This window comes from Poecilia mexicana, unplaced genomic scaffold (assembly GCF_051168715.1).
Source record: "Poecilia mexicana isolate PSO_F unplaced genomic scaffold, ASM5116871v1 scaffold_3, whole genome shotgun sequence".
Taxonomy (NCBI): Eukaryota; Metazoa; Chordata; class Actinopteri; order Cyprinodontiformes; family Poeciliidae; genus Poecilia; species Poecilia mexicana.
The window spans coordinates 3,810,650-3,830,697 of record NW_028263372.1 but is presented as its reverse complement, the minus strand read 5'-3'; the positions used below and the strand labels follow the sequence as shown (position 1 = coordinate 3,830,697).

Genomic DNA, 20,048 nt, shown 5'->3' with positions numbered 1-20,048 from the left:
TGTAAGCTAACACGCGCTGGACGCATAAATGGTATGGTGTGGTGAGGAGGGTAAAGGTCAGTCCTCTTCCCTTCTGAGATGGTCAAAAGCAGAGAGGTTTTTTGTTCAACTTTTAAAAAAAGCACCGGCTGCATTTATTATTATTATTTTTATTATCCCTCATATGACCGTCCCGAGTTGGTCATGTCAGCTCACACAAATGGTGTGGTGAATCTATAGGCTGCTTTATGCTTGGGGACACACGCACACACAAATGCCATGGTGTGCAGGGCCGGGGTCACTCCACTTTGAATGTATTCACCATCTCCACTCATCCCTTTCACTTCTCAAGCTCAGCAACCAATATTGTTTGGAATATAATATATTTATTTATCTGTTTTGTTTGGGATATACTATATTTATTTATTCACTGCTAATTTACAAGTAAATTATTCCGTTTCTATTGACAAATTCAAAGTCTAAATAAAGTCTCTGTTCGGGGAGGGGATTCAATCACGAGATGGTCACGGGGGGTTGGGGGAGGAAAGGGGGGACATCCGGTCACGAGGGGTTGGGGGGAGGGGTTTGATATCAATTAATATCAATTAATTAAGGCCATCAATCAATCATCCGATTAAAATTTGACAGAAGGGTCAAGCTCAGTTTGACTGTAATGTAGCATTCTACCTCAAATATAGAAATTCTTACTATTGTGAAATGTAAGTTAAACTAAATGTGTTATTTTTTTTCTTCAGAAATAAATGACTCGCTTCATGGCTTTACCTTTATGAAACAGTCATTTTTTAGTTAACCCTTTGGTAAATCCTTAACTAATTCAACTCAAATCATCAAACAGCCAAGGTGGGGTATGAATACCACTTGATGATGTGCACTGTGCTCATAGCAAAGATGATATTGGAAGAACTTTGACATCTAGCTGTCAACTGCAAAAATTTAAATTTCCTGCGAAAATACAGCACTGAATGTTTTTTGTTGAAATTGCAAAACCATTTGAAGTCAACTGCAGAAATGTAGCTCTTTTATTCAGATTCTTCAGAGTTATTGAAGATGGTGATGGCTGGTGGCAGGAAAGATCTCTTGTCTGTACTACAGCGAATCTGAAGAAGTCTCTGACTGAAGATACTCTGTTTTCTCAAGACAGTCTCATGAAGAGGATGGTCAGTATGAGGTGGAAGATGAAACATCTGAGATGTGACAGGATCCATCTATTTCCTTTTACAGGTTTCCTTTTGCTTGAAACCTGTAATCTTCTTCATCGCTAACCACACATCTCTGATATTGTTCTTCTTCAGTTTGTTCTCCAGCTTCTTCCTGTACTTATTTTTGACTCTAATCTTGACTTTGAGCTGCTTCTGTTTTGAGGAGTCTCAGTAACGCCCTGTCTGGTTCCCTAAAGGCTCTTTTTTTTTCTTGTTTTCTGGTTATTCCAGAAACATCTCACTGTACTAGTGGAGATGGTGCTGTCCAGAATTCAGGGACTGCATCCTTCGAAGGACCCGGTCTACGTAGGACAGGTCCTTCGAATAAATGATAACCAGAAGAGAACACCTGAATTCAGACAGGTCTGGCCTTTTGCTAACTTTTTTCTTTTTGTTTTATTTTTTCAAACAAATAATTCAACCATTCAACCATACATAGAGGATCTTTAGCACAATGAGAAATGCCACATAAAAAACAAACAAAACAAAGAATAACCACAAACATTGACAAGTTTGATGTTGATGTCTTGCAATCTTCAAAGTAGAACAAAGTAAAAAAAAAAAAAAAAGTTAAACATGTACATAAATTGGTAATGTAAAACAATGTGTACCTTTTCGTCTATATTATTTTCTTAAAAAGTACATAAATGATTTGTTACAGCAAAAGAAGCAAAAGTAAAAAATATAACGGAGAAAGTAAAATTGCTGAGGAACAGTTAATGTTTCTGATTATTAAAGTTAAGTTTTTCAAGCCAGTTTCTTTAAATGTATTAAATGAGGGTATTTTTTTCACTCCATTTCATCTTGTGGACATAGTATTTTGTAGGATTATAATTGGATTTACTACTTATATTTCACCTAAAGAAAAGGTTGAATTGTTAAATATGAGCAATATTTGCAAATTTGAAAAAACAATGTTCTTTCCAATTTTTTCTGTAAGGAGTTTTTGCAAATCAGACCAAAATATTACAGAATGAGAATACTCCACAAATAAATGTTCAATAATTCCGCCCTCACACTGACAAATTGTGAGGGCGGTTGTTGTTGCTGATATTTGGAGAGAAGCGCCACATGTTATTTTTAACTGGATAATATCTATGTAAAATCTTAAATAAAAATTCTTTGATCATATTAGTAAACAATTATTTATAAGGCAATAAAAACATTGCACTCCACAGATTTTTGCTCAAATAACCCCATCTGTGTTTGCTTGTGGGAGTAGAGAAAGTTTCTAAGTGAGTTCTGATAAACCTGTTTGTAAATTTCTTATGCATTATATTTGTTCCTTCAATTGAAATTAAGTCATGTGCTATGGTACAGTTTGTCTAAACGTATGGTTTGTGCTAAAGAATGTAAGCTATGAGGAAGAGACGTAACAACCAATTCAAATTCTTTCTGAGTTACACACGGACAAAATTGTTGGTACCCCTCTGTTAAAGAAAAATTCACAATGGTCACAGAAATAACTTGAATCTGACAAAGGTAATAATGAATAAACAGTCTGTGAAAATGAACAAATGAAAGTCAAACATTGCTTTTTAAATATGCTTCAACAGAATAAAAAAAATAAACTAATGAAACAGGCCTGAACAAAAATGATGGTACTATTTTGTTGCACAATCTTTTGAGCAGGGGTGTCAAACTCAATTTCACCGAGGGCCACTTCAGCATATTGGTAACCCTCAATGGGCCACATTGACGGTACAAATCAGGAGTGCCCAGGTTCAGTCCTCCAGACTGCAACTTTTAGATCCATCCCTGCTAAAACACATCCCAGACAAAAGGTTGACTTCCCTCATTCAGTTCTGTAGAGGCTTATAATGAGTCAGTGATCCAGGTGTCTTAGAGAAGGAATGGATCTAAAGTTGCAGATGGTAGCTCTGGAAAACTAGGCTTGGGCAGCCCTAGCATAAATATATAAAAATACAATGTTAAAAATACATTAAACACCTCATATTGTTAAATAACGCTTCGGAGCGTCTGGTTAGGAAGCACATTCAAAACCTTTGGTTGAAATGGCGTGTTAAATTCAAGTCTCCATTACAGACCAGAGAAAACTAAAGAAAATGCAACGTTGTGTTAATCCATTTGAGGAGCTGGCAGTTTATCTTGAGGAAATAAATGACGCAGAAGTTAATTAGACTGTAACATGCGCAGTCCGCTGCTGAACCACTGCGGAAGAATTAGAAACCGCTGGGAGAAACTCATCCAGCGGATTTAACAAATGGAGCCTTAAACCACGCAAAAAAAAAAATCCCGGTAAAAGCTCACACCGAACCACGCAGGGTAAAACACTCAGAGTTCAGTTGATCTGTTTGGATCAGACAGATCCAACTGACTGATGAATTAGCGCAGATTTTTCTGCAGATGGGAACCAGGAGGAAGTGCGTTCAGACCCCAGCGGGTGAAGTGATGCTAATTTAAGTGAAGTCGCTTAATTTAATTTATTAAAAGTTATTGGGGCCACAGTCAGTGGTTTTTGTCACTACGGAGAAAAATGCAGATACATTTATCTGCTTAATTTGTGATGGGATCTGGATTCACGGTAAATATTAACAGCATAAAATGCGACTAAATAGCCGATGTTAATATGATTGTAATTTCACGGATAAAAATAGTACATGACCGATTTTTTTTATGCTGTCGGTCAAGATAACGGATACCAGCTCACACACATCTTCATTCACAGTCTTACTTGTAAATCGATTTTTCTTTTCTTGGGCGTTTTGATGTTAGCTTGTCCATGTCTCGGTTTTATTCGCTGGGAAAACCAATAAGCAGTTTGAGGTGACTCTGCTGCTCTCTAGTGGCGAGAAACCGTAATGTTGGCTGGTAACAATCGGAATGCATTATGGGATATGTAGTTTTTAGTCAATTCGTGCTCAAAACCTATTTTAAGTCAATCCATGGCCATATAAAACGCTGGGAGGGCCACATAAAATAACATGGCGGGCCACATGTGGCCCGCGGGCCTTGAGTTTGACAAATGCGCTTTTGAGGAAATCACTGCAATCAAATGATTCCTATAACTGTCCATGAGACTTCTGCTCCTCAGCAGGTATTTCATGAGCAAACTGCTCCACTTGTCTCAGGTTTAAAGGGTGCCTTTTCCAGATGGCATGTTTCAGCTCCTTCCAAAGATGCTCTATAGCACAAGTATAATACTCCAGTCCTCAAGGGCCTGTGTCCTTCAGTTTTTAGATGTGCCACAGGTACAAATGAATGAAATGGCTTAATTACCTCCTTGTGTAGATACGTTTTTGTTACGGCCAGTGGCCTTTTCTGTGTTTGTTTGTTGTTTTCAGTGGCTAATCAGACTGACTTCACCTGGAAGAGGGTACTGCCTTGTTGTCCTGTGGCCTACCGTGATTGGGTCATCAATTGCCGGCTCCACCAATCACTGTTGAGGCCTCCCTTTTAAAACCAAGCACTTCCTGGGAGAAGGCATGGCTGTTTCTTTGTTCGTACAGCTTGCCACTTTGTTGGGTGTTTGTTTACTGCTGTAAACTTGCTTTGTTAGCTTTTGCCAGCTCTGATAGCTTTGTTAGCTTGTGTAACTTGTCATGTCCCTGTGGGGGACCTTTGTATCTCTGTTAGAGATTTGTAGTTGTTTTTTGTTTTGTTGTAACCTATACTGAAAGTCCATTTTTGTTTGGTTAAAATCTTTGATTTACAACTCTGATTGTTTTGTGGATTTTGTTTTATTTAGCACATTTTGTTGTAAGTCCTTACATTTTTGATTATTGTTAATTTTTACCTTTTATTTTTGTCAAAACCCAAACAATAAACCCCTAAATTGTTAAACCTTAACATCTAGGTTTTTTTAATGTTACTTCTCTTTCCCCTGGCCGAGCCGGGTCGTAACATTAAATGGGGGCTCGTCCGGGATATATTTAATACAATCCCGTGGCTACAGTTTAGGGAAATTTGTTTGGTTCTGCATCTTGGAGGTGCCTCTGTACAGTTTGTGCTATTAGTTCAAAATGGCTCAGTTTAATATTGATCAGTTCTTGGAACAGCCTTCTCTTGAACAACTTGCATGTTGTCGTAAAGCTGACTTAGCTGAGATTGCAAGTTACTTTTCCATTTCTTATTCCAAGCAACTGCTTAAAAGGGAGTTAAGGGATCTAATTGTGAACAAACTGGTTGTATTGAATTTATCTTTGCCTTTGCAGACTCCGGTCTCATCTGCTCTACCAACTGTTGCTGTGCCTGCTCCAGAGACAGAATCTGCTGGCCCCTTGAACATTGCAGAGAGACCTCAGGAGCTAACACCAGAGGGGGACATGAAGGTGGTTGGTGGGATTCAGACTCCTGTCACACTTCCTAGGTTTGATCCACTCTCGGCTTCCTCTGGATCTGTTGGGTCCAAAGCTGATGCTCGCCTGAAGGTTCGTCTCGCCAGATTGCAATTTGAGGCTGAGGTGAAAGCACAACTTGGGCAATATCAGCTTGAAGTGAAACGGTTGGAAATTGAGGCTGAAATATGGAGTTAGTTCATATGACCGTCCCGAGTTGGTCATGTCAGCTCACACAAATGGTGTGGTGAATCTATAGGCTGCTTTATGCTTGGGGACACACGCACACACAAATGCCATGGTGTGCAGGGCCGGGGTCACTCCACTTTGAATGTATTCACCATCTCCACTCATCCCTTTCACTTCTCAAGCTCAGCAACCAATATTGTTTGGAATATAATATATTTATTTATCTGTTTTGTTTGGGATATACTATATTTATTTATTCACTGCTAATTTACAAGTAAATTATTCCGTTTCTATTGACAAATTCAAAGTCTAAATAAAGTCTCTGTTCTATTCAATCACGAGATGGTCACGGGGGGTTGGGGGAGGAAAGGGGGGACATCCGGTCACGAGGTAGGACATCCGGTCACGAGGTAGGACATCCGGTCACGAGGTAGGACATCCGGTCACGAGGGGTGGGGGGAGGAAAGGGGGGACATCCGGTCACGAGGTAGGACATCCGGTCACAAGGTAGGACATCCGGTCACGAGGGGTGGGGGGAGGAAAGGGGGGACATCCGGTCAAGAGGTAGGACATCCGGTCACGAGGTAGGACATCCGGTCACGAGGGGTGGGGGGAGGAAAGGGGGGACATCCGGTCACGAGGTAGGACATCCGGTCACAAGGTAGGACATCCGGTCACGAGGGGTGGGGGGAGGAAAGGGGGGACATCCGGTCACGAGGTAGGACATCCGGTCACGAGGTAGGACATCCGGTCACGAGGGGTGGGGGGAGGAAAGGGGGGACATCCGGTCACGAGGTAGGACATCCGGTCACGAGGTAGGACATCCGGTCACGAGGGGTGGGGGGAGGAAAGGGGGGACATCCGGTCACGAGGTAGGACATCCGGTCACGAGGTAGGACATCCGGTCACGAGGGGTTGGGGGGAGGGGTTTGATATCAATTAATATCAATTAATTAAGGCCATCAATCAATCATCCGATTAAAATTTGACAGAAGGGTGTCTATATAGTCTCTCTGTCATTATTATTATTATTATTATTATTATTATCTGTATAACCCAGAAAGAACTCCATGCTGAACACATAAGTCTAATTAGCTACATTAGTACTGGGTTAGTTTAAAAACCTAAAGGGTCTCAGGGCCCAAAATGCTGTGAAATTGAGCTTTTTTATTTTCCATATATTTGGGTAATATATTACTGATTTAAAAAACAACATAAAAATGAGTTGCACTGTGGAAAATGAATCTGCTGCATATAAAACAATGAATGAAGCCAGACAAAATGCTATGTTTCAATTGTTGACTGTGTGCTCAGTGACTTTGTATTTTTATGATATAAAGCACTTTCAACTGCCTTGCTGCTGAAATGTGCTATACAAATATACCTGATTCATTTGTCAGAAATTCAGATTATTATCCTTTAGAAAAGCTTACATTTTTAGAATCTTGCTTTTTATTTTTCCAAATGCATCTAAAAGTAAAAAGGATCAAATTCTGGATGATTCAAAACTGTAGAAGCCTGAACGACAGGCTTAATTGAACAGAGTTCTGCACAAGCTGTTTGTATAGACTAGAGTACATGCCATGTTGCATGCTTGGCATGTGTGCAGTTCCTTTATCATCCAGTAGGGGGAAGGAGGAATGACAGAGCTGGGTGCCATTAGAGGTCTATAGTTCCTTTCACTTTGAACTTCTTGGCAGAACGTTCGCTGGCTCGGAACTCCATTTTGTTTCCATAGATGTGTGAGACAAAGCTGTCCATCTCTACAGAAAACACACTGTTCCTCTTTGGGATCACTGGAGACAGGAGACAAGAAAACAAGCAGATGTTCAGAAACCTGTCTCCCAGTCAGACAGAGGGGACAGTTCACAGGATCTGTATCTGTGAACTGTCCCCTCTGAATATTCTACAGATATTCACATGATGTCCATCGCAAATGTTCAGGCAGTGGCTGAAAGGTTCGGCATCTTCAACATTTTCAGATGGAGTAATAATGATTCTAACTTGAAATTGCCATGCAATAACAAATTACCGTAATATAATACAACATGAAATGAAAATATTAGTCTCTTTAGTCATCTTTGGTGCCGTTTTCTAAATGTGACTGCCACAGTAACCATGAACACATCCATTTGGGGTGTTTTTAGTTATTTACAGATTCTGAAAGTGTGGATTCTAAGCTTTCCAATTATGTTAAACACCTGGAAATCAAAAAATAAATTGTTGAGTGTTGTATGCATTCATAACATTTTAGGACTATTTGTAATTTAGAAGCGTAGTAAAAGAAAAATAAAGTTGAGTAAATTTGGCAGAAACAAAAATCCTCTTCTGCACTATTAAATATAAAAATTATCCACCAGAAATGGATGGATAATTTTTATATTTAATAGTGCAATTGTATTTAAATAAATTAACTTGATCATTTTTAATTAAATAATAAAAAAAACAATAGCTGACATGTGGGGAGAGCATCATAAGCAAGCAAAGTCATAAAAACAAACAAAAAAAACAATTCTCAATAACAAACTTGTTCCGATCACAAAAGTATTCCTGCCATTGTTTTCTTTCCACTAGTATCTTCAGCTTTTCTTTAGAGTGACTCAGTTTAAAGCCATTTACCCATTATTATCTTTAAGCACAATACTTTGGTAAGCCAGCCGAATGCGTCGCACTTCGAGATCACGTCACGACAAATAAACGGTTGTTTACATGCAGTATCTTGTGGACCTTTTTTTTCTGCGCATCAGGACACAGAATAGTGACGTTTGACGAGTATCAATGATTTTCAGGTCGGATAAATGCAACAGATAAGCATCACATTTGAAAAGATGTGTATTGGAGTTAGGATTACAAATCCAAGTGGTCCAGATTGCATTTGTAAAAAATGCAGTGTATCACAAAAGTGAGTACACCCCTCACATTTATATCTTTTCATGGGACAATACTGACAAAATGACACTTTAACATAATGAAAAGTAGTCTATGTGCAGCTTATATAACTGTGAATTTATTCTTCCCTCAAAATAACTCTACATACACCTATTAATGTCTAAACCATTGGCAACAAAAGTGAGTACACCCCTTGGTGAAAGTTCCTTAACTGTCAATATTTTATGTGGCCACCATTATTTACCAAAACTGCCTTAATTCTCATGGGCATGGAGTTCACCAGAGCTTCACAGATTGCCACTGGAATGCATTTCTACTCTTCCATGATGACATCACATAGCTGGCAGATATTCAAGACTTTGCGCTCCTCCACCTTCCGCTTGAGGATGCCCCAAAGATGTCCTGTTGGGTTTTATTGACATATTACAAGCCAGCAGCATTATTGTTTGGTTGTTTTTCTTTTTCTCGTTCAATGACGGTTGGCCGACAATGTTTTGGGGCATTACTGCCACCAACTGGAATGGAGTGTGAATTGGGATACTAAATTGTTATATCGATACTACATACAAGAAAAAAATAAATTCTTAAAATCTATTTTCTATTAATTTAGTCTTTCTAAGGTTCATTAGCAAAAAGATAACATTTTAAACTATGTCCAAGTGCAGCATGTCCTGTAGATTAAGCAGTTCTCTTCTCTCAATAGGAGCAGAACAATAAAACATGTTCCCCTGTCAGTAGTGGGTTTAGGTCTGGAGACATGCTTGGTCAGTCCATCACCTTTACCCTCAGCCTCTTCAGTAAAGCAGTGATTGTCTAAGAGGTGTGTTTGGGGTCATTATCATGCTGGAACGCTGCTCTGAAATCCAGTTTCCATAGGGAGGGGATCAGGCTCTGCTTCAGTATTTCACAGTACAGATTGGAGTTCATGAAATATAACTATCCAACACTCATGCAGCCTCAGACCACCATGATGGCATTCCCACCACCATGCTTGACTGTAGACATCACACACTTATCTTTGTACTCCTCACCTGATTGCCGCCACACATGCTGGAGACCATCTGAAGCAAACAAATTAATCGTGGTCTCATCAGACCACAGGTCATGGTTCCAGAAATCCATGTCCTTTGTTGACATGTCTTCAGCAAGTTGTTTGTGGGCTTTCTTGTGTGCAGACTTCAGAAGAGGCTTCCTTCTGGGGTAACAGCCATGCAGACCAACTCAAGTTGTATGTATGTATGTATGTAGTATGTGGCGTTTGGTCTGAGCACTGACAGGCTGACCTCCTGCCTCTTCAATCTCTGCAGCAATACTGACAGCCCTCCTGTGCCTGTCTTTCAAAGACAGCATTTGGATGTGACACTGAGCCCGTGCACTGAGCTTCTCTGGATGACCAACACAAGATCTGTTCTGAGTGGACCCAGTTAAAAATGCTGAATGATCTTGGCCATTGTGCCGCAGCTCAGTTTCAGGGTGTTGGCAACCCTCCTGTAGCCTTGGCCATCTTCATGTAGGCAACAATTTGTCTTTTAAGATCCTCATAGAGCTCTTTGTCATGAGGTGCCATGTTGGAACTTTCAGTGACCAGTGTGAGACAGTGTGAGAGCTGTACTACAAAACTGAACATATCTGCTCCCTATGCACACCTTAAACCTAGTAACACTAACTAGTCACATGACATTTTGGAAGGAAAATGACAAGCAGTGCTCAATTTGGACCTTTAGGAGGATAGTCTCTTAGGAGTGTAATCACTTTTGTTTCCGGTGGTTTAGACATTAATGGCTGTATAAAGATTTATTTTGAGGGAAGAATAAATGTACTGTTATATAAGCTACACACAGACTACTTTTCATTGTGTCAAAGTGTCATTTTGTCAGTGCTGTACCATGAAAAGATATACTTAAATATCTTCAGAAATGTGAGGGGTGTACTCACTTTTGTGATACACTGTAGATCTGAGCTGTTCAGATTGTTATGAAGAGATCAGATACATCTTGTGTAAGTACAAAAAAAAATCACATTTGAGTCACTTCAGGCTGCAGTACAAGCCCTGGACTAAGTTTCACTAGTTGATGGTGAGGAGCAGCCCAGCAATCAGGTACAAACGCACACAACCCAGAACAGTTTCACTGACCTTTGACCTGGTCTTCTTTGGTGATGATTTTGAACACATGTTTGAATTCTTGCATGAGAATCCCTGTAGTTCCCACATAGGACGGACATTTAGAGCGCACCACTGTGACAGAAAGCAGCATGTTACAGTCTGCTGGTCACAAGCTGACACCAGTGTGTGTTCTGTTGGGTAAGTGCAGCAGCTAACTGCATTCAGGTAAGGTTTCTAAGACTGTGACACACATTTTCCTGCTAATGAATCAAAAGGTGGCAACAAAAGCCAGAGGAAATAAAAACAGGAAAATCACGAGTTTAGAGGAAAAGGTTCTGACTCCTTCCATCTGCAGACAGATTTTATGACTCAGGGAAATTCTCAGGAGAAATTGTTTCTTTTTCCCACCAACAATGCAGCCTGGATGGATCAATGGTGACTGAGGGTCAGGCCCTTTAATGGGAAATCTACCTGTGATGATGGCTCCATGCAAGTCTGCCTTCAAAAGCTTTTGCTGCACAATCTGTGGATTCCTGGAAGAAAACATGGAGACAATTACCAGGAGCAGCAGGAAGTTGGACATATAGGAACTCTGCCTCCTGGTGGACTGACTTACGCTGTCGGTTTGAGTCCACCACACAGGTCCAGAACATATTGTCTCCATAGCTGGTGTAGCGGCAGGAAAAGCTCATACCTGCAAAGCCAAACAGAGCCATGACGGGGAATTTAGGAAAAAAACACCTCCCTTTTCATCAACATACACATATCACATCACCTCAACTAACCTCTGGTGATCAGGCTTGATGTGGAATACCTTCATCATTCTCTTCTGTCGCGCGTTGAGTCCTTTGGCTTTCTTCCTGTTTCTGGTTGTGTCTCTCTTGGGCTGACTGTAGCCCAGCAGCACAGCCTTATGAGTCAGCATGCTCTTCACATCCAGCCGGCTTGGCTGCTGAGTGCACTGCTTCAGATGGGCTTCAGTAAACTTTGCAGCTTTAGGGATGTTGTGAGGCTACAAGACAGACAACATCAATAAAGTGTTTGTGTACAGTGAGATGTAAAAAGAGTTTGTTGTCCAAAAAGAAACCCAGGTGAATGTTGCGTACCTCATCAATTTTCAACAAAATTATGTGCAACTTCCAATCAAAGAAAGTCCGCTCACCTCAACACCAAGATGCCTCACTAGATCTCGAGGAACTTTGGTGTAAACTTGGGCTTCTGTTGAAAGACACAAACAAATGTCCCATTTTTACAGAATAATGGCACATAATTTTTACAGAATACAGTAAACAATACTGTTGCTGACATCATTAAGCAATTCCTCAGAAGTAGTTTTACAGGTCTTGTAATCTTGTTTTGGAAGAATCCAGAAGAATCAAAAAGACAGCCAAAAGAACCACTTATGTTTGTGAAAAATATGGTAGATTATTTTGACAATAATTGAACTCCTTGTTCCTTAAAATAATTTAGTTGCACCACATATTCCGTTTTGAGTGAGTGAATTCAGGTCACATTGCTTTTAGAGACAGATTTTTGTGAGGCAGCTGTACCATTTGTTACTTTTCAGGTATGAAAGTAACGCGTATAAAGAAAGATACGTGCCGTGGAGACCTGGTTTAGTCGATGTGAGTATGCAAAATAAAGTGGTAGTGTGGAATTATGTGTTCTAAACTATGTGTCCTAAGACAGATGACGCTACTTCAAGTCAAAGAGGCTAACATCTGTTACTAACCCTCTCTCCTGTCAAACCTTGCTCTGACCCGCACCATTGCAATATCTCATTATTTCAGAAAGCAGTCTTAACCCTCTGTGGGTCTTTTTTGACTCTGTGAGGTCATCTTTTTGAACTATTTGTAATGAAAAGTTTTTATCACTTCATATTCTAGGTATTCCTCAAAAAACACACAGAGGTGTGTGTCTGACACCCTGGATGAGAAAACCAAAAGAGAGAATGTGTTGAATGATATGGAAAACCTGTTGCTCAACGTGTTCAAGGTTCTTTCTTTTATCATCTCAAAAAATAAAGTAAAAATTCATAGCTATATAAATAAATGCTCTGTAAAAGAATAGAGTGCCTTCTCTGGGTCGGGGAGGATGTCCTGCCCCAAGTGGAGGAATTTAAGTATCTTGGGATCTTGTTCATGAATGAGGGAAAAGTGAAGCAGGAGAACGACAGACAGATTGGTGCAGCATCTGCAGTGAAGCGGGTGCTGTACAGGTCTGCTGTGGTAAAGAGAAAGCCGAGTCACAAAGCGAAGCTCTCGAATTACCAGGCAATCTATGTTCCTACCCTCATCTATGGTCATGTCCGAAAGAACGAGAGGCCGAAATTAGTTTTCCCCATCTCTATCCCCCATCCCCTATCTCTCCCTTAGAGATAGGGTGAGAAACTCGGCCATCCTGGAGGGACACAGAGTAGAGCCGCTGCTCCTTCACGTAGAGAGGAGCCAGCTGAGATGGTTAGGATGCCTCCTGGACGCCTCCCAGGTGAGATGTTCCGGGCACATCCCACAAGAGAAGGCCCAGGAAATCCCAGGACATGCTGGAGAGACGTTTTTGTTTCTCGTAGGGCTGAAACGATTCCTCGAATGATTCGAGTACCTCGATTACTAAAATTCCTCGAGGAAAATTTACCTGCCTCGAAGCTTCGTTAATTTATGTTTTATTAGTTAGCGCACCGTGTTCCGGCCGGGACTTCATTTACGTTGCGCGGAGCTCTCACTTCCACCTCTGAGTTGTTGACAAAAGCTAAGTCTCAGCGGCATAAAGTCCAATCTTCAAGATTGGCCCGTGGGGATTTTATTGATTGATGATAATGCCCGACTTTTTATCGTTTTTTGGGGAACCAATAAGCATCCTTAAAATGACTGGGGGAATGCCTGGAGTACGGCAGCATTTCTCCTCCGGGGCTGCTGGTTGAAAGCGAACGGCGGGAAGAGCGCTGAGGTGAGCGGATAGCCTGGACAGGGCGGGCGGCTGAGTAGCTGATGCTTACCGTGTAAATGTAGCTTTACCGACGAACCGCACAATAAATTTCATATCCCGGTCTGAAGAAACGGGTGGCGGAGCGCATCGTACATGGCTGGTAGATGAGTTTCTGAGTGTGACCAGTGAAGGTGTCGTAAATATCCCGTATTGCTTCCCCGTGTTCGTCCCCCGGTCTAACGGTTCGTCAGTCCGCTGGTCTATTTCCTCCCCTCCACCCCATCTTACGTTCGTTCATTCGCCCTCTCCTCCCACTCCAGGCGGCATTTCCCGTATTTTCAAACCCAAAGCGTGACAGGTTAGGTGGCAAGGTGAGTTTAATTAATCTATTAAACTCACTGAAGATGAATACATAAACTAAAAGCTGGATTGTAGACATTTTTTATAAGCATATTTGTGAGCCTGCCTCTTTGTTATTAAATTCAATATAATTTCAGATTTTTCTATAACTTTTCTTCTGGTTAACTTAGAAAGTGAGCTATTATTGTTACAAGTTAGTTTTCTAAACTACAAAAAAAGCAACTGTTAGGGATGTTCAAATATGAAAAATTGGACTGATATTGATATCTGATAGTATTATGCCAGATTTACCAATATTTCATTTTATAATTTTTTTTATCCGATTACTCGATTAATCGTAAGAATAATCGATAGATTACTCGATTACTAAAATATTCGTTTACAACAGCCCTAGTTTCTCGGCTGGCCTAGGAACACCTTGGGATTCCCTTGGAGGAGATGGAACAAGTGGGTGGGGTGACGGAAGTCAGGGCCTCTCTTCTTAGGCTGCTATCCCCATGACCTGACTCCAGAAAAGCGGAAGAATATGGATGGACGGATGGATGGATAAATAACTGCACACACATACACACAGTCACGTGTGATACACATAGCACAATAGGATACAGACAGTAATGTTAGCTAGCTTAGTTAGCTAGCTAGTTAGTTTCAAGAAATGTGCTCTTTCTCACCCCCTCCACTCCCACACATAATGAATGTTGACATTGTTCCATCATTGCTGTTGTAAAATTGCTGTTATTTCGTTTTAAAAATGTTCTACAAATTGGTATAAATGTTCCACAAATTGTTCTACAAATGTTTAAAAAGGTGTGAAAAAAATAATTCAAACATGAAATAATTCTTTTGTGGAATAAAACATAACAGAAAGTAAAATACAAAACATTATTTTGAATCAAAATGACAAAAGTTGCATAAAAACACATTGATTCTAACACGGGTCAAAACAGACCCTCTTAGGGACGACTGCATTGTCAGATTAATTATGCCTTACTGAGAACAGTGAGAAATGTGAGCGCTGCTCCTATTTTAAAGCTTTAAACTGTGTGCGTGTGCGCGCGTTTGTTTGTAATACCTTGTGGATACCATTTTCCTGACACATACTAGGTTATGGGGACTCACTGCCTGGTCCCACAAGGGGAAACGCTGTTTTGGGGTCAAGCGACTAAGGTGTGAATGGAGTTTTGGTTAGGATTAGGATGAGGGTAAGATTTAGGCTGTAGAAAAGAATGGAAGTCAATGGAAAGTCTTTGTGGGGACAAAGATAGCTACGCAAACGTGTGCGTGTGTGTCCTAGACTCGAAAGGAGTCAATCTTTCGGTCCGCTGAACAACATTTATCTCCCTCGGACTTTAACTCACCTTCCATCGCAGCTTTCTAAAGTTGACTGCAGACTAGATTCTAGACAAGAGCTGCTACCATCGACTCCGTTAGCTTCCTGTATGAAGCGGAAGTAAGACATCAGACATATGTCTATGAGACATACAGGCCACTATTATTATTTATTTCCTTCTTCTTCTTCTTCTTTCTGATTTTTACTAGCGGGTGACATCTAACGTTAAGCTGTATTATCGCCATCTACTGTGCTGGAGTGTGGACCAGAGACCTTTAATCTAAATTCTTATTGTTTCCTTCAAAACTTTAATAACTGATTTATTCACTTTATGTTTAATTAATATCTTAAGTTTTAATGTCTCTATATCATATTTTCTAATTTCTTGTTTTAACTTCTCTCTACTTACTGTATATTTTTCCACAATGAAATATTACATGTTCTACTGTTTCCATATCCCTACCACACTCACAACTACATGTTGGATGTTTACCTATCAAATGTAAAGTTTCATTTAATCCAGTATGTCCAAGTCGCAATCTTGTCATTACTACTTGCTCTTTTCGATTTTCTCCAATTATTTCCATATTCCCTACTTTCTTTTGTATATGAAATAAATGACGATCTTTTGTTCCTTCCTCCCACAATTGTTGCCATTCAGATTTAATTTTGCTCTTAATAACTGATTTTATTTCAGATTTACCTTACACTATTTCCATAATTCTACTTTGTTTTAAAGACATCTTAACTAAATTATCTGCCATATCATTCCCTTCTATATCTTTATGAGCAGGTATCCACATAAAAGTAATCTTTATTTGAACTTGTGTCATTCTAAATATAATTTCATAAATTTCTTATACCAACTCCATATGACTTTCAGATGAGACATTTAAAATAGACATTAGTGATGATAATGAATCTGAACATAGAATTTTTTCAATTTTGTTTTGCTCTACCCTTCTTGGTTTTATTGGCGGTTGGCAAAAAAAACTTTTAGTAGCATTACCGCCACCTACTGGTACGATTTAAAAGAAAAACTGAGTTCCTTTAAATCTAGACTAAAAATGAAAGATTAATCAATAATCTGATGTGCAAAATGTAATGTTGTTGACTGTGTGTTCTGTGACTTTGTAGTTTTGTGTTTTTATGATGTAAAGCACTTTGAAATGCCTTGTTGCTGAAAGGTGCTATCCAAATTTGATTGATTGATTATTTGATTGATTGAAATCTAGGACTGTGATCCAGAGAGACTGAATTGTTAATGTTATCGTAAAGCATTTCAACAATAATAAAATAATAAAAAAAACCTTCATTAAATAAGTCACTATAATCAAGTAGGTCTAACACAAGTCGAATATTATTGTGTATTGATCGATCTTTTAAAAAAAAAACTTTTTGTGTTTCACTAATTATTATTGAGATTTCTTCTCAGCTCCAGACAAAATTTTATAGTCTGCAATTAACAAAGTAATCAGACTAAGAATATTTATTAATCGTTTATCCTTACCAGATTTGGGGATTAGAGAAATTAAACCTTCGTTTATCCTGGGAGTTAATGTCTTTCTCACTACATGCATAGAAGATTTTTAATATAATTCCAGAAAAATCGATAAAAATTGGCAGTCAGACCATCTGTACCTGGTTATTTATTTAAGTGCATTTTTGACATCACTATCTCTAGTTCCTCTGGTCTAAATTCAGACTCGCATAGACTCTTCAATTTGTGGACTCTTTTTTGGGATTTTCTCAAAGAGATGACTGGAGTCATCTATTGAAAAGTGGGTGGAGTATAAATTAGAAAAGAAACTTCTTTTTCTATAATCTTATTGTTTTTGCATTCCTCACCATTGATCAATAAAGTCGTTATAGTTTGTTGTCTACTTTTTTCCAAGCGACTAAAATGTGAAGAATTTTTTTCTCCACCTTCCATCTTGCCCTCGTCCTGATATAAGCACCCTGTGCCCTTTGCAGATATAAAGCATCTAATTTAGCTTACAGTTCAATTAATGTGGGACTATTTGAATCAATTGAGTTACAAATTTGATGAATTTCTCTGAATAAATCACACTCATGCTCTTTTTCTTTCTTCCTAAGTTCTTTGCTGAAAGATATGGTATCCAATCGTATTTTGTATTTTAAGAATTCCCATTTATTTATATAATCTATAATCAAGTAATCAGCTTCAAATTCTTTTATAATTTTTTAAATCCTAGTACAATAATCCTCGTCTAGCAAACTGGCATTAAATTTCCAAAGCCTTTATATCTATTTATCGTCACACTTGATCCCAATATAAAGCAGACAGAGGTGCTTTAGAAATTACAGATCTAGTGGTGCATGTTAAAAAGTAATTAACCAATAGTCTAGCCCAGATCTACATTGCCCATGTAGCCGGTTCCATCCGACTCATCTGTTGTATGTACTCTGCGTTGTGTGTAGGTGAAGAAAGAAACCAGCAGTCGAGGACCGACGGTGTGTTATAGCAGGAAGGTGAGTTTATTCTGTTCAAAATAAAAATGCATTTAGCACAGCAGTTCTCGAGCTCCAGCCTCCCAACACAGACTTCTCTCCAGCGCAGCTCGGCGCGAACTGAGGCAGGAATGCGCCACAACCAACCAAAACTTAAGGTCAGCAAATAAAGTAAAAATGTCAAAACAATTAAAATAAAACTCAAACAGGAATAATCTGCTCAATAGCCACACCTTTCACTGTTCAAATCAAATAAAGAACAATGTGACGGAGGAGCCGTCACGAGCCGGGACTTAATTAGGAGTCCGTGTTAATATGCGCACACACATACTCACAATCGCTAATTTACTTACTTCTGTTAAAGGTTGAGCTGATGCGGTTCATCGTGGGTGCACACGCGGTGTTCCTGCTTCAGTTTGCATCCATCCTAACCTGTTTTCACTTCCAAACACTTTCCCAGTTTTTGTTTACAAGCAGTTATTTCCGGGTGTGGCGCGCCAGGAGTCAGGTGATGACGTCATCGGAACATACCGAGTGTTCTCTATTAAATTGATTATTGTATTTTTGATTACAAGTTTATTTTCCTTATTATTATGATTTGTTTTGTATCCTTTAAGAGTTCATTTGAGTTAGAAGTAATTGTTTTGTTTGCTTGATTGGTCTTTCTGTGGGCGGAGCCTGTGGCTTTAAAAGCAGGGCTCTGCGCCACAGGGAGGCAGTCTGTGGCTAGACTCCTGCCAGATCACAGTGAAGGTGATGGACTCTTACCTTGAAGGTACTGTTTTGTCTGTTTTTAACCTGCCTGGACGTCCCTGTGTATATATTCTTCACCTGCCACCTTTTGGCTCACTTGAAGAACTGAATAAATGTCACTAAAGTGATCTCTGGCCTTGGGAAGTCATTTTTTTGTTTGTCCAAGCATAAGAGAACCCTGCCACAAACAAAAAGAATCCTTCACTACAATATGAAAATATACTAAACACATTAATTTAACATCCAAATGACATTTAAAGCAACTCGCATACCTGTTCAAAATAAAAATGCATTTAGCACAGCAGTTCCCGGGCTCCGGCCTCCCCACACAGACCTTAACCAACCAAAAGAACAAAGATAAAAATGTTTGCATGGTAAACTCGATAATTGTCTTTAATGTGGGAATTAAATGCCCAATAGTGTGCTGCGCTACACATAAAACAATTTAACCACAAAATATAACAAGTTGTGAGCTGAGTGAACATATTTTTAAGAAGATTTCGAATATTTTTACACAAACAGAAGACAACTTTATACGCTTACCTCTCCTCAGTGCAGAATTGGCGGTGCATGGATTTCATTGATACGTAAAGGTAAGACAGCAATAATATGTTTTAGTTTTTTAATGAAATGTGCGTTTTGTGGGCTACAGTTTCTGTTTAAATAATTCAGTAAAGTAGAAGCAGTAGCTAATCTACCACAGCAATTATTTAATAAAACATTAAGCCTAAAACGTACTGCAACAACAGACTAAATGTTCTGTTCTGTGTGCAAAATTCTTGAATGTTTTTTGGTGTTGTATCCTAAAACATGAAGTGGCATTGTTGTCAGTTGCTATGGCAACGAGTCTGCGTAGCTTGGCGAATACAGATCACTTTGCTGTGGATCACAGCACGAAATTAATATCCGGCTATGGATGACATGTAAAAGGTTAGTCTTTTTGCCCCCCAGCGTTGTATGCATGCGCGAAATTTTCCTAGGTCCAATAATGTTATTGGACATGGTGTCTAAGTCATAAGTCAGTGCCTCACCAGCAATGAACCTCACCTCATGTCACTGATATATATATGTATATATACTGCTCAAAAAAATAAAGGGAACATTTCACTTTAATTTTGTGTGTGGCTCCAAATCCAGGCCTCCATTGGTTAATAAATTTGATTTCCATTGATGATTTTTGTGATTTTGTTAGCACATTCAACTTTGTACAGAACAAAGTATTCAATGAGAATTTCATTCATTCAGATCTAGGATGTGTTATTTGAGTGTTCCCTTTATTTTTTTGAGCATATATATATATATATATATATATATATATATATATATATATATATATCCCATATATATATATATATATATATGGGATTATAGGATTTCCATTTTAGCCCTGGTTAAATGTGTATTAGGAAAATTAGATCCGTGTGACATGTCGCAGTGTTGAGCCATGTTCCCAAAGGAAACATTAGTACTTGGCAAAGCAATGTCTGACAAATCAACCCGTTTTGGATAGATAAGATTAGATAACAGCA

The 20,048-nt window shown here is 39.2% G+C and overlaps 1 protein-coding gene across 3 annotated transcripts; it reads right to left on the bottom strand.

Annotated features, from left to right (window-relative positions):
- Window positions 1–1,570: 1,570 nt before the first annotated feature.
- On the bottom strand, window positions 1,571–19,790 carry pop4 (POP4 homolog, ribonuclease P/MRP subunit). Of its 3 annotated transcripts, XM_088004064.1 has the most exons (8): window positions 18,792–19,790; window positions 18,120–18,697; window positions 11,842–11,897; window positions 11,465–11,691; window positions 11,296–11,373; window positions 11,151–11,212; window positions 10,710–10,811; window positions 1,571–7,482 (listed from the first exon to the last, which is right to left on the bottom strand). In XM_088004064.1, exons 2-8 carry the CDS (start codon window positions 18,148–18,150, stop codon window positions 7,346–7,348), a joined length of 693 nt encoding a protein of 230 aa, XP_087860190.1. In that variant the 5' UTR covers window positions 18,151–18,697; window positions 18,792–19,790; the 3' UTR covers window positions 1,571–7,345. The 3 variants fall into 3 exon arrangements, with proteins under 3 accessions (XP_087860190.1, XP_087860189.1, XP_014833765.1); XM_088004063.1 differs by having other exon boundaries at window positions 18,120–19,790; XM_014978279.2 differs by lacking the exons at window positions 18,120–18,697; window positions 18,792–19,790 and adding an exon at window positions 15,323–16,337.
- Between the last annotated feature and the right edge of the window lie 258 nt (window positions 19,791–20,048).